We start from the raw sequence: 23553 nt of genomic DNA on the forward strand, positions 1-23553 counted from the left end.
AAACGAATAAATGAACAATTTTAACGAAGTGTGTTCAAAAACCTGAGTTATATCCTAAAACACATGCTGTGCCCCTTATGGTCTAAAACCTGACAGGTGGGCAAATCTAAGCTTGTTTTTAATAAAACAAATATAAATATGGATATAATAAATAATACTGCTAATAATAATAACATTATACAAAAGCAAATTGTTATGAATGAGCTAAAAAAGCCTCCCGAGATGAAGAAGACATAAAAGCAGTGATTTTTCATATTTATGTAGGCTAGAAAATAGTATGTTTTGTAATATTTTAATCATTTATATTTATATCCTATATCTATTCTTATTATAACCTATATATATCCTTAATGTTTAATTTTTTTTATATGTAAAGATATGTGCCTATTGCTCTCTTGTGCGTATTAAGCAGTGTGTAAGCGAGGCGCAACTCTGCGCCGGAGTTTAGACCGGGTTTGTTTTGGTCTAATGAAAAATCTATTTTAGTTTCTCAAAATAGCTAAGCGCCAGCAGTGCGCCTCAGAACGCCTTCCTTTTTAGACCAGAACGCCTATGGGCGCACATCTGAGCGCAAATGCATTTTCCATTTAAACAGCGTAGCGCAACGCCTCAAAACGACCCAAGCTGAAACTACCAAACAAGTATTGAGCCGCGCCTTGCGCCACACTGCGCCGGGTGTATGATAGGGCCCAATATCTGTTTTCACATGTCTATCCATATCTGTTTGGTATGATTAAACAAGATGATTAGACATTAAAAAAGGCAAACAATTGTTTTAAATTCCTGTCCAGAGAGGTCATTTTGACCTTCGATTTGTCTTACACAATCATGTGTTGCGATTTCGCAGGTCAGAGTTCATCAAGCTTGAACTATTCAACGCAGCAAACTGCAAAACTTGTCTCACAAGCTTGCGTTTTCAATCTGCCGCATTCAGTGCATATGAATGGAGGTCTATGGGGAGAAAAGTGCATTGTGACCACAACTTTATTCAATGTTAAATGCTAACAATGTGAGTTTGAATGACAGTTTACATGATATTTACTGCCATATATGGAAAGCAGCCGCAGATAGTTTACAGATCTTGAAAATAAAATAAAACATTTGAAATTGAACTATAACTCACTATCAGTTATTTAGCATGTACATTCAATAATAGTAAATGTTTAATAGTATTAGGAGATTTAATGTGTATTAATTAGATTATAAACCTAACCATTTCATGAGTGAGAGCATATTCTGTGCTTCTAAAACACAGAATATGTATTTATCTGTATTTATTTGTGTTGCATCTGCAAACAGTCAAATTGCTCAATACTGCAAATCCCGTCTCCTCACAGTCCATACTGAAACATGAAAATGCTGTTTTTAAATTTGTCCACTTTGGACAACATTTTTAAAATGATACGTTTTCATTTAATAAAATGCTATTTCAGGCCTTATACAAACAAACATGGGAATTTATAAAATGCACTTTTGTGCGTTTTGTCCAAACAGAGTAGTGTGTGACTGAAATTGATACTTTCTAAAAATAAATGGCCAGGGTGAAGATTTCCATGTGGTCACTACAACTGGAGTTCCCCTTCGGGGGGAACTTCAGCACTATAAGTGGATTTGATTTGTAAAATCCACGCATTGGGAGGTTCGGTTCAGAAGCTACTCGTCTGAAAGAGTATTGAACGGGCCAATTAAGAATGAATTGGCAGCGCAAGCCTGCGCAGGTGAGCGGCATAAGCAATCAACTGAGTATATAAGCTCACCTGGCGCCAGCAGACGCTATCCTTTTCGCTTCAGAGACTTTCTGATCGAGTCGATGAGGGTTCCTCCTGCTGTGACCAGCGATTCTGAGCGAACGAGAGCATTCTCCCGGTCCAGAGTGTGTACACGCAGTGGCAGACGGTCGAGCTGGGTTTCTCCCTTGCCTGGCGTTCTTTGGGTCCGGTCCTCCAGAGCGGTGCGTATAAAGTTGCAAACTTCACAGAAAGAGCAACACAGTCGTGCAGCACGTCCTTATCAGGACGGCGCTCCGACTGTGCGTTTCTGGATGCGGTGGTTTCCTGTCCTCGGATGATGGGCGCGGGCACTGCGTTACATGTCTGGGGGTCCAGCATGTTAATGCGCTGCTCGCGGGCAGTTCATGTCGTCATTGCGATGCCATGACTGTTGCGCAAGATCGCGGTTAGCCTTTGCAAAAGGGTGAACCACCCCAGTTGTCCCCTGCTCTGCAGCGGGCACTCGGGCAGATCTGAGGGTTTCAGCGAGAGATAATCCGTCGCCCACGGGCCCGCGGACCTCCCGCTCCTCTAAGCGCTCCATCCAAGCTTCGGGCGGGGGAAGCGATCCGTCTAACAGATGGTAGCCCTTACGCCCGATGACACCGGAGACCAGATGTCCACCGCGGCATCGGAGGGTGGGCTTTCATTGTCCGATGATGATCCAGACCCGCTCGCCCCCTTCGGGCTGGTGAGCGCTGTCACTACGGATCCTGAAACGGACATGTTAGCCGTGCTTTCCCGGGCTGCTTCGGCCGTGGGTTGGAGATGGTTTATCCCCCAGCTCCGCGGCCGGACCGACTAGAGGGGCGTTCCCTTCTTCCCGGAGGTGCACAGTAGGCTCACGCGGTCTTGTAAAGCACTTTTTTCTGCTCGTGCTGCGTGTTCCTCCACCCTAACCACTCTTGACGGTGAAACAGCCAGGGGGTATGTGGCGATTCCTCAGGTTGAGTGCGCGATGGCGGTAAATCCGCGCGGCGCCTCTTCTTGGCGGGGTCCGCCTCGTCTCCCATCCAAAGCCTGTAAGTTATCTACCTCCCTCGGAGCTAGAGCTTACATAGCTGCGGGCCAGGCTGCTTCCGCCTTGCATGCGATAGCCACCTACCAGCGCTACCAAGCGCAGGCGCTGGCCGAGCTGCACGAGGGTGGGTCCAACCCAGGCTTACGAGCTTCGCACCGCCGCCGACTTAGCTCTTCGGACTACTGAGTCCGCTGCGTGTGCGTTGGGGAGGACGATGTCCACATTAGTGGTCCAGGAGCGCCACCCCTGGCTGATATGCGCAAAGTCGACAAAGTCCGCTTTCTTGACTTCCCCATATCCCCAGCCAGGTTCGGCGACACTGTCTGTGAATTCACCCAGGAATTCAAGGCGGTGAGAGAGCAGTTGGTGGGTGATGTCTTATCGGCGGTCCGTAGCCCGCTCCGCCCGCCGTGCCATTCATACCTGCTCCTCGCCGAAGGCGCCCGCCTACGAGAGCTGCTCCGCCCCCGCACACGCCTCAGGCGAAGCGAGCGCGTCGGGCACCTCGGAAGCAGGCAGCCCCCCTGCCCAGAACGCCGCTAAGTCCGGCAACGGACCGCGAAGCGCCCCTGGGACAGGCCATCTGGAGAAGAGGGAACTTGCTCTTTCCCCGCTGGAGGGCGGGGCCCCATTTCCAACGGCACTTTTTACTGCCATGAAAACATTATGAAAGGGCACTTTTCACTTCCCCAGATGTGACAGCCCGAAATCTGCCAGTCTGGGACGCTATGCTTTCTAGCTTGCAGATTCGGTGCGTTTCGCCAGTGGCTCACGAGCGCTGGGAGGACGGTCTCCTTTCTCCCACCCCTCGAGCCTCCCCTCCGGAGCTCGGGTTTGGAGTGAGAGCAAATATCTCACCTCCAGCTTTTCCGTGGGACCCGCGAGCTTCCCGGATCAGCACACCCACTCCGCGCTGCCCCACTGCTGGTACGTCAGCGATTGTAGCGATGAGTCCATTAGCGAGAGCTCTGCCTGCCTGGTTAGCGCGGGCCAGCTCTTCGCGGTGGCTCATACGCACAATCAGACTCGGCTATGCGATTCAGTTCGCGAAACGGCCCCCCAAGTCACGGGTGTGTATTCACCAGGGTCAGCCCCCTGTCCGCCCCTGTCTTGCGAGAGGAGATTGCTGTCCTCCTGGCGAAGGATGCAATCGAGCCGCTCCCTCCAGCCGAGATGGAGAGTGGGTTTTACAGCCCACGCTTCATCGTGCCCAAAAAGAGCGGTGGGTCACGGCCAATCCTAGATCTGCGTGTTTTGAACCGCTGCCTGCACAAGCTGCCGTTCAGAATGCTCACGCAGAAGCGCATCCTCCGGTGCGTTCGTCCTCTGGGTTGGTCTGCAGCATTAGACCTGATGGACGCGTATTTCCATGTCTCCACTCTTCCTCGCCACCGACAGTTTCTGCGGTTTGCGTTTGAAGGTCGAGCTTGGCAATACAAAGCCCTCCCCTTCGGGCTCTCTCTGTCTCCGCGGGTCCTCACCAAGCCCGCGGAGGGTGCCTCAGCGCCCCTTCGGCTCGCGGGCATCTGCATACTCAATTTCTTTACGACTGGCTGATTTTTGCCCTCTCTCGGAGCAGTTGATTATGCACAGAGACAAAGTGCTCTGGCACTTCCACCTGTGGGGGTTTCAGGTCAACCGAGAAAAGAGCAAACTCGCCCCCGTGCAGAGGATCTCTTCTCTCGGGCTGGAGCTGGACTCGGTCACCATGGCAGCGCGCCTCTCCGGAGAGCGCGCTCAGCTGATGCTGTACTGTCTGAGAGAGCTCGACAGTAAAATAGTGGTCCCACTGAAACTATTTCAGAGGCTCCTGGGGCATATGGCATCCGCAGCTGCTTCATGCCGCTCGGATTATTCTATATGAGACCACTTCAGCACTGGCTTCACGATCGAGTCCCCAGACGCGCATGGCACGCGCGCGCACACCGAGTCTCTGTTACTGCGCTGTGTCGCCGCACCCTCAGCCCTTGGAGCGACCCCTCGTTCCTACAGGCCTGGGTGTCTCTAGAACAGGCGTCCAGTCTTGTTGTCGTTTCAGCAGACACTTCCAACACGGGCTGGGGGGCTGTGCGTTGCGGGCATGCGGCTGCGGACCTGTGGAAAGGTACCCAGTTGCATTGGCATATCGCCTGGAGCTGTTGGCAGTGTTCCTCGCTCTCCACCGTTTTTTTCCGGTGCTGGAGCGGCAACACGTGCTGGTCAGGACAGACAGTACGGCGGCGGTGGCGTATATCAGCCGTATAGGGGGTATGCGCTCTCGCCGCATGTCTCAGCTCGCCCGCCGTCTGCTCCTCTGGAGTCATCCGCGGCTGAAATCGCTGCACACCATTCATATTAAGGCAAGCTCAACCGTGCAGCCGATGTGCTCTCACGGCAGCCTTGCGTCCTGGAGAATGGAGACTCCACCCCGAGTCTGTTCAGCTGATATGGGCGCGATTCGGGGAAGCCCAGATCGATCTGTTGCTTCCCCCGAGATCGCTCATTGCTAGTTGTTCTTTCCCTGACCGAGTGCTTTCGGCACGGATGCACTGGCTTACAGCTGGCCTCGGGGCACGCGCAAATACGCGTTTCCCCCAGTGAGCCTGCTCGCGCAGTTACTGTGCAAGGTCAGGAAGAGGACGAGGAACAGGTTGCTGGTTGCGCCCCTCTGGCTCAACCGGACCTGGATGTCAGAGCTCTCCCTCGCGATAGCCCTCCCCTGGCAGTCCCTTCGAGAGAGCACCTACTCTCTCAGGGACAGGGCACCACCTGGCACCCTCGCCGATCTTTGAAGAGATTTTAGACGCGAGGAAGACTTAGGTAACCTCCGATTGCGGTGGCTAATACCGTCACTCGGGCTAGAGCCCCCTCCCCGAGCGCGCCTATGCCCTGACGTGGAGTCTATTCACTGAATGGTGTGTCTCTCGCTGAGAAGACCCCCGTAATTTGCCAGATCAGCGTTGTGCTTTCTTTACGCCGAGAGAAGCTGGAGAGCAGGCTGTCGCCCTCCACACTCAAGGTTACGTGGCTGCCATCTCCGCTCTCATAACGCGGTGGCTGGCAGCACCGTGGGAACGCATAACCTCATCATCCGGTTCCTCAGGGGCGTTAAGCGAATTAATCCATCCCGCCCCCTCTCATGCCCTCTTAGGATCTCGCCCTCGCTACACAAGCCGCGTCAGATCCCTTCGATCCTCGACTCAGTATCTTTCTGTCCCTGAAGACAGCTCTGCTGGTCGCGTTGATATCGATTAGAGGGTCGGGGACCCGGAGGCATTTTTCGGTCAGTGACTCGTGCCTGTAATTGGGCTGGCTTCTCTCACGTCCTGAGACCCCGCCCGCGATATGTGCCCAAGGTTCCTACCACTCCATTTTAATACGAGGTAGTGAGCCTGCAAGCGCTGCCCTCGGAGGAGGCAGACCCAGCCCTTCTTTATTGTCCAGTTCGCGTTTTGCGTATTATCCGGACCGCACTCAGAGTTTAGATCATCTGAGCAGCTCTTCGTCTGTTATAACGGTCGGCAGCAGGGAAGTGCCGTATCGAAATAAGTTCCCACTAGATTGTGGATGCCTTTCTTTCACTATCAGAGCCGAGATAAGCCGCGTCCCCCGAGAGCGCGTGCGCACTCCACTCGGAGTTTCGCATCCTCTCGAGCGCGCGCACGCGGCGCCCCTCTAACAGACTTCTGTAGAGCTGCGGGCTGGGTGACACCCAACACATTTGCAAGGTTTTACAATCTGCGAGTGGAGCCGGTTTCCTCAAGGGTATTAGGTAACCCTTGGTGATTGAGGAAACAATTCGGTAGGGTGTTGAAACACGCTTGCTGCGCCATTTTCCCTAACACGGAGATACGTGCGCCTTTTTATCTGTCAGTAAAGTTCCCCGTCAGGTGAGCCCTGCAGATTCCTCCGTGGCCCCCAGCACTGACTCAGCGGAGGAGTCACTTGCTGGCCCACTACGTTGTAGGTCTGCCCGCTGGTCAGCCCGCGTTTTGGGTAAAGGTGCCTGCTATGCGTGATCCCCACTAGGCGATCCCATATGCTTATTCCGCCACGGTTAAGTCCCCCCCCTGGGCGGACCCGTGTCTTCCCTCCCCGCTAACCACTCTTTTGCTATGCGTACTCCCCCTTTTTAGGGCTAGTCCATATGTAAATTCTGCCATCTATCCCCCCTTGGGTAACGGATGGCCTCCGCAGCGTCCTCCCTATCGGGATTGCACGCTTCCCAACGTACTGTCGTATTTTCCTAGAATTATCTAGATGCTCACGACTTCCCAAAAAATATATCTAAATCCGTAAAACTTCTGTTGAAGTAGGATAAATTAGGGCCAGGGACACGTTGGAGGACCGCGCCCCCCATGATGCGGGTGCGTCACGCTTGCTTGACTATCTCCTCATCGGGGGTGTTGGTAAGGTGCAGTCATTATGGCGCTTTCAATGGGCTCCCAATGCGTGGATTTTACAAATCAAATCCACTTATAGTGCTGAAGTTCCCCCCGAAGGGGAACGTTCGAGGTTACTAAAGTAACCCTTCGTTCCCCGAGGAGGGGAACGGAAGCACTATACTCCGTCGCCATAATGACTGTCCCTTAGCTGTTGAAAGTCTCTTCAGCTTAAAAAGGATAGCGTCTGCTGGCGCCAGGTGAGCTTATATACTCAGTTGATTGCTTATGCCGCTCACCTGCGCAGGCTTGCGCTGCCAATTCATTCTTAACCGTTCAATACTCTTTCAGACGAGTAGCTTCTGAACCGAACCTCCCAATGCGTGGATTTTACAAATCAAATCCACTTATAGTGCTTCCGTTCCCCTCCTCGGGGAACGAAGGGTTACTTTAGTAACCTCGAACGTTTTCACCTCATGGCGTCAGCATATATGCTGTTTTCTGCTTTCCGATTGGCCAACATGGCTGGGTTCACACCAAATATCGAAGACATGAATGAGACAAATTCTGCATGTACACAGTAAGTGTATAGCGTATTCTGTGTTGTTCATGGAGCGGGTCGGTAAACCCCCTCTGTTCTCACGTTTGCACTGACTCACAAAACGCTAATTAAACGCTTATTAAGCGGCTTCCGGGTCCAGTCGATTTATCAAACTGTATGGGGAAACTCATCAAATGGTAAATGTTTACAAAACGATGTCATACTTTCGAAAATCATGATCGCAATATATACATCTATGCCTAATATCAGATGGCCAGAAAGTGATTCATTTCTTATAAATTGTTACAATTTTGGTATTTGTGATGCAGCATAACTGTTGTGTACACCATGATTTTATATGAAATTCACTTTAATGTGCCATAGGACTAAAAAGTGGTCATAAAGTAATATTTCATATGTCACCGATATGTCAAGACTTAACAAGCAGATTCCCTGTTTGATATGAACCCTGTGTAAAAATTGTAATCATCGCCCCCTGTTGTTTTGGCATTAGCTTAATATGAATCACAGTGCGTTTTGGGGTGTTCATAAGGATAATCCGAACTGTTTATAGTATAGTATACACTAGAATAGTCCAAAACTGATGAATAAATATGCGTTTGGACATGACCATATTTTCACATTACATTCCTTAAAAAGCAAAAGGTATCACTTTTAGTTACTTTTTTTAAGCGAGACTGTAACACATCACTTTTAAAAAGAACTTTCCTCAACACTGCATAAAACAGGCTTTCACATGTTAATTATATTACCTTGCACCATTGTAGTGATTGGTTTCTTCACACAAAATTAAATTTTGTCCATTTTTATTTTTCAAGTGTTACAAAGTTACAATTCAGCTGATAAAAAAGACATTAAAATTGCAGTAAGAAAAAAAGACATTTTATTTTAAGAAACTGAAAGAAAGAAAAAAGACATTGAAAAGTAACGCTGTCTGCAGCAGTATCGGCTCAATTCGTACAGTGAGGTTATTATAAATCATCATCTGCCAGGAATTATTTTCACACAAAACACAAGCAATGTGCCACTTTTGGTTCCAGCAAGCCAGTCTTGCGCTCCCCCTTGCTCTAGCCAAGTCCCTGTGCTATTTAGACCACAAAGGCGTGGCCTTAATTTTAGCGATGTCACCGATTGGTTATGATCTTGGGGGCATGGCTTGTCATCATCCCTCTCTTACTACACTGACAGAGCAGCATCAGGAGCTTCGGCCATCAACACCTGCTCTCCAGCAGCCACATCAGGCCCAACAACAGTGGTGTCGATTTCCATTGCCACAGCCGGGGCCTCTGGGCTGAGGGCAGGATCTACAGCCGCAACGGCAGCAGCGATGACATCAGCAGCTGGTTCAGCGACATCAACAGGTAGGATCTCATTGGCAGCAGCAGCATCAACAGTGGCAGCGGTTCCAGCAGGTTCAGCTTCGGCTCCAACTTCAGCTCCAGCTTCGGCACCAGCTTCAGCACCAGCTTCAGCACCAGCTTCTGCCTCTGCACCCTCTGCTTCTGCTCCCTCAGCCTCATCTGAGTTCAATGGAGCTGCTGGCTGGGCAGGCTGGTGGTAACCATAGTGTGGGTAAAATCCACGATACTGTGGCTAGAGTAGATAGGACAGTGGGATGCAACCTCATAAATGTATATTGTAATTAAAAATCTGTGATATAGTTTTGATAAGATGCAATAACCTACTGCAACTTCCTCATCAGATCCGTCTCCTGTGGGCGCGAAAGCAGCAGGGTTGAAGAAAAATCCCTGAAAGACATATTCAAAGTGACATGTAAACACAAAACACTCTTAATCACAACTTACAGTATTGCCAGCCTTAAATACAGTACAAAACAAATGCAGCTTTTGTAGCAGTTTCAAGAAACAACTGTTATTCAGTCATATAAATAAATTAGGAAATCTTTTTTTTTTTCTTTAAAAATAATCTTTTTGGTCCAATGGAAAGATTTTATGGATGTTAAAGATTGTCTATAGAAATATTATTGCCTATAAAGAAATTTCTTATGTAAGAGTGTACTGCCACATTGTAGTTTTTGCTAGCAAAACCTAGCTAAATGCTAAAGTACCTTACTTCGATCTTTTTAGGACCTAGAGAGCAATTTAATAGTTTACATAATTTAAATTAAATGCTACTATACAAACTGAAAATGTGAGTCGTTTAAGCTCTGTATTGAATTAGCATATTTTGCAAACAGCATTAGCAAGGACTTTGATACGCTAACATCAGTACACTGACGTTTCAGCTGGACTGTAAAAATGTTTTGGGTTTTATTCCTGCATGAAATACAGTATACTTGGACTATGTTTCAATAGGAAATACTATTTCAGTCTATTTCTTTTTTCAGTATTTACAAAATATGCTATTAGTTTCTGAGTAAAAATAAATAGTATTAGCATGCGGCTAACCTGCTGAGGTACTTGAGGTGAAACCTGAGGCTGGGTCTGTGAATAGAAAATATATTCAAAAATGTTTTCAGAGATCTATAGTTCATCATCAAGCAGCAAAAATTTTATGGTTTAGCAAAAAATAACCATGATTTTACAACAAATTAAGGTAACCCTTTATTTTGATGGTCCGTTTGAGTATTAGTAGACTGTCTGCTTAATATCTGTTGCTAAACTGCTAAACCGACAATAAGAAAATTTGCAAATACATGTCAACTTACACTAACCCTAATCTTAAGCCTAACCCCAACCCCAACCTAACAGTCTACTTATAATCTTATAAGAATTAGTTGACATGTAGATGAAATGTAACAACAAACGAACCATCAAAATAAAGTGACCCAAATTAAACCAATTTCCTGTCAGTTAAGCCATGATTTTAACAACAGCTAAACCGTGGTATTAAATATAATGAAGAAAAACCATGGTTACTACACATTTACTATATTAAATGGGTGATTTTCCTAAGGAATTGATTGTTAAAGAATAAGAGTGGTTTACATCAACAGGAGCAGGATCTACGGGAGCTGCAGGTGCGGCCTGTGAGGAACAGAAATTCCATAAAGCTAAACATGTTCATACAATAAAGTGTTTAAAGTATGTTGAAGGGATTAAATATCTAACATACAGGCAGTTGAGGACCAGCAACAGCACCATATCCCTGAAATACATGAAGCATATCAGATAATGTCATATAATGATAATAATATTTAAATCCTCTAAGTCTTTAGCCTTTTTATCATTGAACAAACCTGTTGCCGCAGCTGTCCTAGCATTCTGTAGAGCTCCATCAACTGCAAAGCTGTGTTTGCATGACTAGCAATTGCCTGCTGCACATGAGAAAATGCAATATGAGTAATTTAGAAATTAATGTTCGGAAGACTTCTGGAACTTTAACTATTAGTTCATCCAAAAATGAAAATTACCTCACATATTTTTTTCTCTTTCATGTGTTTTTTGACATTTATGAGTTTCTTCTACATAAAAAAAGATATTTTGAAGAATGCTGAACTTCCATAGTAGGAAATAAACTACCATAGGAGTCAATAGGTCCAAGCAACCAGCATTTTTCAGTATACCTTCTTTTTTTTAGGAAAGAAATTCTAGTTTTTGACGGGAAAAAATCATTTTTGGTGAACTATGCCTTTAAATAGCCTTTAAATAAGTAGAATCATTTGTTTCTTATAGCGTAAAGAGCATTGAAGCAATCTAAAGAAACTTTTGTGAGATATAAAGCTTCAATGGATGCTAAATGAACCATCAATTCCACCTAAGACCCCTATTGTGCAAATATGAATAGATATCAGATCTTAACTGATCTTACCTCATTACTGCCACTGTCAGGGGCCTAAAATCCACAAAGCAAGAATGAGATGCTATAAAACATTTCGGTCTGACAGTTATTCTACTTTAAACTGACAGAAAATGATAAACAAGAACTCACAGGGGCAGCTAGTGAAGAGCCCAGCAAACACATCAACAGCGCCACAGCTTTCATATTGCTCTTATTATCCACAGAAAGAAAAATAAACACAAGCCTTTTACTGGTGAACCATTCAATTCTGACAGCAACTTTTTCCAAAAATATTAAGCTTACCTCTTCGGGAGGTCCCTAGTACAGCTGGTTGACTTCTCTGAGATTAAAGAGGAATGAACAAGCACTGGAAAAGACTGCTATATATACTTGGCAGATCCCAAAAGAGGCCAATCATCTCCCAGGAACGAGTGAAATCTATTTTTTGCCCTTATTCTTAAAACTAGGTTGGAATTACAACTGTTAATGAGCCATTATGTGTAATTATACGCTGTGAAATTCTGCTTGGTGCACAGTTCTTCAAAAAGACAGACGAAAAAATGAAATTGTCTAGCAGACAGGAGGGTTTGTCTGTCTGTGGTGTTTGATGAAGTTTGCATGGGTATGACGTTCAGGGGGCCCGTGACAGTGCGGGACTTGTGGGCGCCTGCCAAATTGATCAACCTAATTAAAACAGATCTTCACAATAGAGGCTCAATCACACATTCTTCTGCATCTTCTTAATTATAGACGTTATGCATGGCTTTCTTGCTGATTCATTTTGGAGATGTGTAAATCTTTTTGGCTTCTTGTTGTTGAGACCACACTGACATCTTTTTTAGTGTTGTTGTCGTCTGTGCTTTTCATCCCTTTACTATGCAGTTTGGAGCTTTACGAGGGTTGGTGTGCTTTGTGCTTTAGGGAATCCTGATCCAGGATCCCTTCTATCTGATAACATAAAACGAAAAGTGAGCATAAAAGGTTTATAGATACCCTCCTGCGGTGCTTAAAATAGTCAGGCAAGGGAGAACATGTAATCTGGATCCCCTTCAGTCATTCTTGCGGACAAGACATTTATTTTTACAGGGTCAGGTTTTTTTTTTTTTAGAGTTGTCCTTTGAACTCTTGTAAGTAATGTTTTTTTTTAGCGTCAGGTTTCAATGGTTACAGCTTTTTATAGATTGTTTACTTGTTTTATCATATTTTAAACTTCTATTAATAGATTCCAAAAAGGCCGATCTATTTTAAGTACAATGAATATATGTTTTAAAACAATACACATTTAAATACATCTTTTTTAAGGATATAACAACTTGGATGTATGTGGAAATAACTCTACTTTATGGATGGCACGTTGGCTTAGTTGTTAGCACTGTTGCCTCACAGCATTAAGGTTGCTGGTTTGAGTCCCAACTAAACTAGTTGGCATTTCTGTGTGGAGTTTGCATGTTCTCCCTGTGTTCGCGTAGGTTTCCTCCGGGTGCTCTGGTTTCCTCCACAGCCAAAGACATGCATCAAAGGTGAATTGAAAAAACTAAATTGTTCGTAGTGTATAACTGTGTGTGAATGAGTGTATGGGTGTTTCCCAATACTGGGTTGCAGCTAGTAGGACATCTACTGCATAAAACATATATTGGAATATATGGCGGTTCATTCCATCGTGGTGATCTTGGAAATAGACACTAAGCCAAAGGAAGATTAATAAATGAATAATCTCTAGTTTATCTAACCAAATAATATTAATAAACAATAATAATAATAATAATAATAAAATAATAATAATAATTCTGAGAAATTATGAATTATTATGATGCGGTGGTGCAGTAGATAGTGCTGCCCCCTCACAGCAAGAAGGTCCCTGGTTCGAGCCTCGGCTGGGTCAGTTGGCATTTCTGTGTGGAGTTTGCATGTTCTCCCCGTGTTTGTGTGGGTTTCCTCCGGGTGCAGTTTTCCTCACAGTCCAAAGACACGGTACAGGTGAATTGGGTAGGCTAAATTGTCCGTAGTGTATGTGTTTGAATGAGTGTGTATGGATGTTTCCCAGAGATCAGCTGCGTACATACGCTGGATAAGTTGGCGGTTCATTCCGCTGTGGTGACCCCAGATTAATAAAGGGACTGAGCCAAAAATAAAATGAATAAATGAATGAAAATTTAATGCTCATTATTGCTAAACATTTCACTGTAAAAACTACTGTTCAATTTGGTAGAAATGGCTTACCATAGTACACTCAAAAAATGATGTTTGCTGTTTGTTCAAACTACCTCGTTAAAATGAGCTAAAAACATCACAATTCTTGAGGTTTTTTAGACAACTGAAATGTTTTGTTACATTTTTTCATGTTGACTTAATTCCTTCATGTTTACTCAACACAAATCGATTGTGTTTTTTTACAGTGTACATGATTTTGCTGCTTGTTCAAACTACTTACTGCTTAAATTGAGCTGAAGCAACACAATTCTTGAGATTTTGTGGGACAACATAATTGTTTGTTCAGTCCACTAAAATGTATAAACTTAATTGATTTGTGGTGGGGCAACTTGGGTTAATTGTGTGGACCTCTATAATTTTTATAGTTTATAGTTTTTATAGTTTATAGTTTTTATAGTTTTTATAGATTATAATTTTGGCGTGGGGAGTGGGGGCTGGGGTATGTCACGGACAAAATTGAAGAGCAGGGGGTGAAGGGGGGGATGTCACGGACGAAACTTATAAAGCAGAGGGGGGGCGGGTGCTGTTAGTTAGGCCAGCAGGGGGCGCTCAAACAGTGTGTGTGAGTCTTAATGCCCCTGTATAGAGAAGGGAACACTATACTGTCAGTGAGCGCCATCTTTCAGATGAGACATTAAACCGAGGTTCTGACTCTCTGTGGTCATTAAAAATCCCATGGCACTTTTCATGACGAGTAGGGTGTGTAACCCCGGTGTCCTGGCCAAATTCCCTCCTTAGGCCCTTACACATCACGGCCTCCCGATCATCCTCATCCACCAAATTGGCTGTATCACTGTCTCTCCACTCCAACTATAGCTGGTATGAAGTGAGCACTCTGGCGCCGTTGTTCTGTGGCTGCCGTTGCATCAACCAAGTGGATGCTGCACACTGGTGTTGGTATGGAGAGAACCCCCACCTCCCTCATGATTGTGAAACGCTTTGGGTCTATGGTCACGCATGACAAATGTATGTATGTATGTATGTATGTATGTATGTATGTATGTATGTATGTATGTATGTATGTAAATGCACACATTACATTACAATGTAAAGGGATACAGATATAAAATGAGACATCATGTTAATTTGTCATGTTCATTGTCTTCTATAAACTTGCTTTCTTAGCAACATGGTCAAATCAGGTGTGATTGTGTGCATACAGAGAAAACACATGCAGAATTGCATCCTTATACAATAAACTTTTTGTAAGACTTTTAGCCCTAAACATTTTGAATACATCTGTTTTTATGCTCATGTTGGCAAATACCCTCACAATGAAGTAACATATACTCCATTTGATATTGTGTGTGTGTGTCTGTGTGTGTGTGTGTGTGTGTGTGTGTGTGTGTGTGTGTGTGTGTGTGTGTGTGTGTGTGTGTGTGTGTGTGTGTGTGTGTGTGTGTGTGTGTGTGTGTGTGTGTGTGTGTGTGTGTGTGTGTGGAAACAGCTCCTAAAAATGCACAGTATAAGGCTTTTCAGTCATTATTTTCCTTCGGCTTAGTTTCTTTATTCATCAGGGGTCATTAAAACTGTCAACCAATCCAGCACATACACAGCGGATGCGCTTCCAGCTGCAGCCCAGTACTGGTAAACATCCAAACACACTCATTCACATACATACAATACGGCCAATTTCAACTTCACACATTTTAATATATCCCAGTGCAAAAGCAAAAATATACAACAGTGAAATAAGACTGTGATAAAACCCTGTTTATAATAGCTGACTGCACATTTTACCTGAATATGAATTTGCCTTTGTATTATTCACCCGAATGTGTATTTGTACATTATCTTTAAACATTGCTCTTAGAATATATCTGATTAGATTTATCTAAAATGTTTGCATTTTGCACTTACATATAAACAGATATGGCATATACAAGATGTTGTGTGGACAACAATAATAACTCGAAGAGCTGCAAATGATTAAATAAATCTGAAAAGTTGTAAATTGGCTAATGTTTCACCTCTGAAAAAAAATACATGTATGTGTAATTAAAACTGAATCAGAATTGCAGCGCTGATTAAACAGTGTTATAATAATTATCAGACTGAAAATCTCATTATTTGTTGGGGCTCAATGTGCCAGCAAATATAAAAGAGTGAGCTGATTTCTACCATAATGTAGGTCTGACTGTTATATAATAGAGACTATTCATTTATCATTCCTGATTTTCCATGTAAAAATTATTACATTTTTAAGTTACTATTGAATGTCTCTAGGTTTTAATAGTATGAGCTGTAGTTTAATATTCACACGTCTTTTTTCATATGATATTAATTTATTAGTGGGGGTGGCACGGTGGCTAAGTGGGTAGCACTGTCGCCTCACTGCAAGAAGGTCGCTGCTTTGAGTTCCGGCTGGGTCAGTTGGCGTTTCTGTGTGGAGTTTGCATATTCTCCCCATGTTTGTGTAGGTTTCCTTGGTGTGCTTCCGTTTTCCCCACAGTGCAAAAACTTGTGGCATAGATGAATGGAATAAGCTAATATGTCCATAGTGTATGTGTGTAAATGGGAGTGTATGTTTCCCAGAACAGGGATTGTGGCTGGAAAGGCATCCGTGGCCTAAACCATATGCTGGATAAGTTGGTGGTTCATTCCGTTGTGGCGACCCCAGATTAATAAAGGGACTAAGTTGAAGGAAAATGAATGAATGAATTCAATATCTATTCAAAATTTCATAGCTTCGACCCCAATATTAAATAAAATAGCTCACTGTGTTTTTGTTTAATCAACTTTATTACACTAATCACAAAAGGACTACATGATACAGAACTGACATCTGAGATTGAAATAAGGTTTGATTGTTAAATTATCATTTTTAATTATCTTTACATCATGCAATTACAGAAGTTGTGTTATGGGTAGATCATCACCTTCATGTTAAAAATCAAAATCAGCTCAATGATTATTCCAGTAAAGGTTTTTACTAATTCTAAATAGCATCAGACAACAACAATACAAGAAGAAAAAAAAAATGTTCATTGCTCTTGCTGCTTGATGTCTTTTTCCTGCTTCCCAGATGAGTCTGCGGGCATAAGAAACGACAAGTTTAACAACAATAAAAGACACAGATGTGCTGAAACGCTTCAACTAATGTGCTCATAAATCATGATTTATGAATTAAAATTAGACGCAACATCTCACCGATCTTCATGGTCTGGTAGACACCTGAAGAAAAAAAATTTTAGACAATTAAAACAATTGTGTTACATGCACATAATCAGCCATTTCTGCAAAACTACTGCTGACACACAACATTCACAAGTTCTCATTTTGGTTGAACACATCCTGGCTGAACGCAGAACTGAAGGAGTAATTATGTTGTCACAGCGGAGTTTTGCTGAGGGTTGTGTTTTGAGCTTCACACACACAGACACACACATATACACACACCTGTCCTGTCTGAGCCTGTTGCTGCTGCTGCTGCTGCTGTTGCTCCGGCTGGGTTTGCTGCTGAGGCTCTTGGGTTTGTGGAGCACCATCCTGGAATGGTGGGTTCTGGGTAAAAAATAAATGTATAATAAATTTGAGAATTAAAGATTTAAATGCTTCATCAAATTTCATTTAACATATATAATTATGAAAACTAAGTATAATTGTCTCACCACAGGTGGCTGTTGAGGAACTGTCTGTGGCATCAAGTCAAAGGGGAAGATCTGCATATTTTAAATGTTAAACTTTTTAGACTTTTGTTTTTAAAATATTTATGTAAAAAAGTGAAATAATTTAAGGAATTTACATTTGGAAGCTGAGGTATGAGGGGGACATTTGGTTGATCCTGAAAGTAAAACAACAATTTGTGTGGCCAAAAAAACCCTACTTTTTGCAAGCATTAGCTAGTTGTGATATAAACTAATGAAAAGTAATGTTTGTTAGCATTAGCTTGTTATTGTTGACAGAAGAAAACATTCATTACCTGAGCTCTACCGAAGTCGTAGGGGTAAAACTACAATATGGAGAAGCAAAATCATAATTTTTATTGTGTCAAAGAATCTCACATGAGAAAATACTGAAGTAAATGTACTAGTGTTTTTAACCACACTATAGTAAAGTACTTGAATCAGTCTGTTAGGGCAATTCTACAGTTGCTATTGTGATACAACAACTTATATGAACAAACTATCCATTACTGAACTTCAGAAAGCTTAACTAGACGGTATATTACAATACAATACACCGGTTAGTAAAAACTAAATCAGACAAAATTGTTTATTACAGTGTATCAGTACGCTATAGAATAGGCTACATTAACACATAATTGCAAATATTGCTGTAAAATTGGTTTTATACTCGTGACAACTTGTGACACACTCTTTATATTGTTTACCAAGGTATTTTGAATAATTGGTCCTGAATTCACATAATAATTATTTGACTGAACCATGTTGTGCTTTGATAGTAATTGGCTAATAATATGACTTCGAATATGCAGAAAATACTTTTCTGAAAGTATAATAAGTTCAAATGTGTGAATGTAAAACCAACTTTGCCTCAATGTTGAAGCTACTAATACCCTTTATTATGGTTCAAAAACACTATAGTATTTATCAAAAAGCACTGTAGTATTTTGAATGTGGAATGTTTATCTCTGATATTTCAGAGCAACTCGGCGGATGTTTTATGAAAGCGCTTAAAGGATCTTTTCACTCACGATTTCGACGCTTTTTCTGCCGGGAGCTTTGGGGAGCGAGTACTTGATGAACGCTTGTGTGGGGAATGACTGAGGACAGAAAGAGAGACACAGTGAGTATGAATGCTAGTCATCATCTTCTAGTCTTTTGATACACATTTGCTGATTAAAATGATTTAACTGAGACTTCGCATTTTTTTTAAAAAAAGAAGCTAAAATGAGTTGAGGGAGTTAAGAAACACCACAGACTCACCGATGTTCCCGCTGCTCCTCCTGCTGGATTAGCAGGGAATCGCGGAGGGAAAATCTATGTGGAAATAAGTAAATGAATAGGTTAATAAATGATGATAATAACAATGCTCTTAAAAATATAAACACCTAAAAAAACTGACATTTTTGATAGTGTAAAATGTGCTTCATTTTATACCATCAAAACTTAACTTAAATAATTTAATTAGCTTAAACCCGCCTGAGCTGGTTGGCTTGTTTTAGCTGGTCGACCACCCTGGTTTTAGAGGGGGTTTGGTCATTTCCAGGCTGGTTTTCAGCCATTTTTAGCCTGATCTTAGCCGGTCAGGCTGGAAAATGACGAGCTAAAACCAGCTTGACCTGCCTGGTTTATGATGGACATAGCTGGTTTTGGCTGGGCTCCCAGTCTGGCTAGGCTGGTCAAGCTGGTTTTAGCTGGAAACCAGCCTGGAAATGACCAAAGCTTTTTTAAAACCAGGCTGGTCAACCAGCTAAAACAAACCAACAAACTTAGGCTGGTTTAAGCTCAGGGTTTTAGCAGGGTTCATTTAATTTAATTTGATTTAAACTAATGTAACTGAAAACATTAGGTTACACCAACACAATATTGTTTGTTTGCTTGTTTTTGTTTATGTCTAAATTGTGCTTTTTGTGGTATCATCTTACAATTAAAATTGTAGTTATACTTTTTAATTTTTTAATTTTTAATGATGTTTTTTATTTACATTCAATAAAAAAAAAAATTCTTGCAAAGTAGTTACTAACTCTAAAGTGATGTGAACTGGCAACAGTTTCTGCTGTTTTGACATCAGCTGCAGATGTAAATGAATTGTGGTAGAAAGAAGTTCCTTGTACAAAAGGGTTTTTGAGAGTCTCCACGTTTGATTTTCTTTTTTATACACATGATTATGCCGTCGAACTGTTGTATAGATGCAATAACACATGAGTAGCAGTGCGATGTGTCTGTATATTGGCACTGGTGGGGGGTAAAAAGGCACTGCAGCTTCGAGCCAACACACACCTCCCACCAGTGGCGATATACAGCCATATCACACTGCTAATCGTTATATATATATATATATATATATATATATATATATATATATATATATATATATATATATATATATATATATATATATATATATCTTTTTTAAGCTATTTTTAGGATTTCTAAGTTTAGATAAAGCATACTAAGTAAATAAAACCCTAACAAGCTAATAAAGTATTTTGGTTAGAAGATCTAGATTAAGTAAAATACCCAGGATATTTTACAAGACATCTTGGCACCACATTGAACTGTTAAATGTAAGATATTTACAAACAACAAAAATAAACCATACGATTTCCATGCTGATCGGAGCATTCATAGCAGGATGTGGCTGTGATGGCATTCCCTGGAAGCCACCAGTATTCCCCTAAAAAAAATCAAATGAAAGGAGGTTCAAATCCATTCTAGCATATGCCCAAAAAGCACATGCTTCCTTCACTTATAATTAGTGCATGGAGTGTATGTTCTGTAGCAACCTCAGTACAGTCAGTTAAACCTATAAATCATATAAACACATGTCATGAAATGGTGTGTCATCATACAGCGTAATATTACTGAGCTATTTCCATCATGAATCTGAGTGCAATGTGTTGATTATGGTCAAAGCAAGAGATTTCTGAAGACTTTTATGCTGTTTTTGGATATGGAAAAGTCAAGAATGTTGAAGTGTGGTTGACCCCACCTGCCTCGGGCTGCCATAATGAGGGAGATAATTGAAAAACGGTGAAAGCTAGAGAGAGATATAAACATACACACGCATGAAAACTGATCCCAGACACATAAAACAAGCCTTTAGGCAAGACACTGCAGGTGAATAGTGAAAAAACATACAGTACTTTAGGTCAAGCTGCAAACATTTTTTATGTATTACAGTTATGTCAAGATATGCAAATTACCACACAAATATGAACCCTGGATGAAGTCAGATTGAAAATTTGGGTTTTTATTTGTTATTAATGACTGATTTTTTTGAGTTGTGTGAGTAACATTCTATAATTCAGAAAAACTGCGGGAATTGGAAGTTTAGTGCATGTAAAAGCTTCTGAAGTGGAGATTTATACACTGTAAAAAGTATATGATCAGTCATGACAACATATGTAACTTGTTAAACTAACTTAAGTTGATCATGTTCTAACTTAATTTTATAAGTTACGCAAGCTGTTTTAAGTCAGTTTAACATTATATAAGATCAGTGGACTCATAAGGTTAATTTGAGTCAGCTTAAAAACTTAAGGCAACCAGGATTTTTTACAGTGTAGATGTATAATGTATGTATCCAAATATTACTTTATATAAATTACTTATTCAAAAATATATATTAGTATGCATATAAAATATATATAAAACATTTTAAGAAAACCTCTTTTAAAAATACAGTTGAGGGCAAGATTATTAGCCCTCTTGCTTAACAGTGCAGGGATTTTTACAGTACAGGCTTTTTACAGTATTTCCTATAATATTTTTTCTTCTAGAGAGAGTGTTTTATTGTAGTTTGGCTGGAATAAAACCTATATTTATTGTTTTATTTTTAAAATAAATTTCAAGCCCTCTTAAGATTTATGTAAATATATAATATTATATGAAAATATTTATATATATATATTATTGGCAACAGACAAATCACTGTTGTCCAATGACTTGGCTAATTTACCTACGGTAACGCGCCTAGTTAACTTAATAAACCTAGTTTAGCCTTTAAATTGTACTGAAAGCACAATGCTACTAGCCTCTTGCAAAAAAAAAAAACTACACTGTAAAAAGTATATGATCAATAAGTCATGGCAACATGTTTTTAGTTCATTGTAACTTGTTAATCATGTTCTAATTTAATTTTATAAGTTACGCAAGCTGTTTTAAGTCAGTTTAGCATAATTTAAGTTCAATGGACTCATAAGGTTAAATTGATTCAGCTTAAAAATGTAAGGATTTTTTACATTGTACTGAAATGTTATATATTGCCATCATGGCAAATACAAAAAAAAAAAAAATGTTGTTAAAAGTATTATGTTACTCTCCATAAAACAGCGATTGGTAAAAAAGTTTCATCAGAGGGCTAATAATTTTTCCCTTATATGCATTTTAATTTCAATCTACAAACACTAAATGATAAAGAACAACAAAACAATCTCAAAGTGTATTTTTGTGTCGATTTCTTTATATTGAAAACAATGTAGACAGAAAAAAACACTTTATGGCAAGCTAAAAAGCATTGTTTGCAAAAGTTTTAGTGTGAACAAAGAAAAGAAAAAGAAAAGCGTTTATAATCAGGTCATCAATACACTGCACAAAAATGCTGGATTCCACACAATCTCTTCATCTTGTCTCAACGCAACTCTATTATGTTAATTAATGGGTTTTTTTTAGAATTTCAAGCTGATTGAACGTAAACATTAAAGTTTTCCCTTAAAAAACTACAGAACTGTTGTTTCAGCTTATTTAAATAAGTATTTTAGACAAGCAGCAAATATATGTTGTTGAATGTATAGTGTATTGAACTTACTGGAGCGGCGGACACTGCACCGGCCAGCAGAAGACACAGGAGAGACGTCCACATGGTTATTGAATCAGCAAACCTTATAAACAAAAGCAGTGATGTCAGAGAAGGAGTTCTATATTTCTGAATTATAATGCCATGCAAACACTTACAGTGCACAGGAAGGGTCAGTCAGCGTGGTCACCTTTGCTGCAGGTTGAATCGCTATAGATTTGGGACTGATGCTTTTATTTGGTGTCAGGCTCAGTGCTCAGCCAATCACGCACAGGCTAGACTTCATCATGAGCTCACGGATGGAGAAAGATGGTGATTGAGAAAATGACCTGTAGTCAGACATTGTCTGCCCGTCTGTCGGCTGTTATTATAATGATGACGGTTGAGGAACTGCTGATATCATCAGCCTGTCTGTTCAAGCTGTGTTTTGAAGATACTACATATCAGCGCTATCAAAAATAGCAACTGAGGTTATGTTTTGTGTATGAGCTTATTGGTGTTTAATCGCAGCAAGAAAACTGTCAGAATTACAGTATCAGGAGAATTTTTTATGATTATGTTTATTATACACTGTGAAAAAATATTGCAGCCTACTTTTTTTGTTGAATCAAAAGAACTTAATAGGAATCTCATCTGACTCAAACTGACTCAAAATATTAAGTTAACTTTGTAAAATAAAAAAAACTTTAGTTAAAACCTGATTAATGTTAGTTAAAGTAACATAATGTTACATTTGTTTTAATGACTTTTTGTCATTTAATTTTTACAGTAAATACTAAACTTTTTTCTCAGACATGGGTTGCGGCTGGAAGGGAATCCGCTGCGTAAAAACATGCTGGATAAGTTGGCGGTTCATTCCGTTGTCGCGACCCCGGATTAATAAAGGGACTAGCCGAAAAGAAAATGACTGAATGAATACTAAACTACAGAAAAGTGGTGTAAAAAGCAATTACACAAAAAAAAATTATGTTTGTTGTTTGTTCAAGCTACGTATGTGAATTCCAACATTTTAAACTGAATTAAGGAGTGTTTTTAGGACAACTAAATTGTTTTATATTGAATCCACTTTCAATTTGTAAAAACATTTTAACAGATCGATTGTGTGTAAACTACTGCATTTATTATAGTGTAGTTACTTTACTTTAAAAAGTGAGTGAAGCCATAACCTTAAAAGCAACAAGTTGACTTTACTTTAAAAAGTGAGTAAACTCATCAATTGCAACTGTTAAGTTAATTTTTATTATTATGTGCATTTACTTAATAATTATAAAGCTACAGGTTTACTCACTGTAATCACTTTAAAAGTGACATATAATATAATATAATATAATATAATATAATATAATATAATATAATATAATATAATATAATATAATATAATATAATGGAATAAAATATAATATAGGCGAGTGGCGCAGTAGGTAGTGCTGTCACCTCACAGCAAGAAGGTCGCTGGGTCGCTGG

General features: G+C 41.1%; 3 protein-coding genes across 5 annotated transcripts in view; 1 reads left to right on the forward strand and 2 right to left on the reverse strand.

Annotated features, from left to right (window-relative positions):
* Positions 1-23553, forward strand: part of LOC147837473 (uncharacterized) — a 65676-nt gene that overhangs the window by 735 nt on the left and 41388 nt on the right. For both annotated transcript variants that reach the window (XM_087237507.1, XM_087237508.1), the window contains exons 2-3: positions 8902-9074; positions 18272-18414. The gene's annotated coding sequence lies outside the window, so the exon portion shown is untranslated. The remainder of the gene's footprint in view (positions 1-8901; positions 9075-18271; positions 18415-23553) is intronic.
* Positions 8503-11812, reverse strand: enam (enamelin). Its single transcript, NM_001145556.1, is given in 9 exon segments — positions 8503-9306; positions 9399-9461; positions 10122-10157; positions 10662-10700; positions 10789-10821; positions 10913-10990; positions 11485-11508; positions 11605-11664; positions 11758-11812. Coding segments are annotated over 8 exon segments (744 nt in total). The 5' UTR covers positions 11659-11664; positions 11758-11812; the 3' UTR covers positions 8503-8889.
* Positions 16394-22303, reverse strand: scpp5 (secretory calcium-binding phosphoprotein 5). 2 transcript variants are annotated; one of them, NM_001145236.1, is given in 12 exon segments: positions 16394-16696; positions 16816-16839; positions 17065-17169; positions 17277-17327; positions 17411-17449; positions 17588-17617; positions 18323-18391; positions 18555-18608; positions 19894-19968; positions 20284-20331; positions 22102-22174; positions 22248-22298. In NM_001145236.1, coding segments are annotated over 10 exon segments (543 nt in total). In that variant the 5' UTR covers positions 22156-22174; positions 22248-22298; the 3' UTR covers positions 16394-16696; positions 16816-16821.

The sequence above is a fragment of the Danio rerio genome, chromosome 1, assembly GCF_052040795.2.
Source record: "Danio rerio strain M-AB ecotype USA chromosome 1, GRCz13ab, whole genome shotgun sequence".
NCBI classification, from domain to species: domain Eukaryota; kingdom Metazoa; phylum Chordata; class Actinopteri; order Cypriniformes; family Danionidae; genus Danio; species Danio rerio.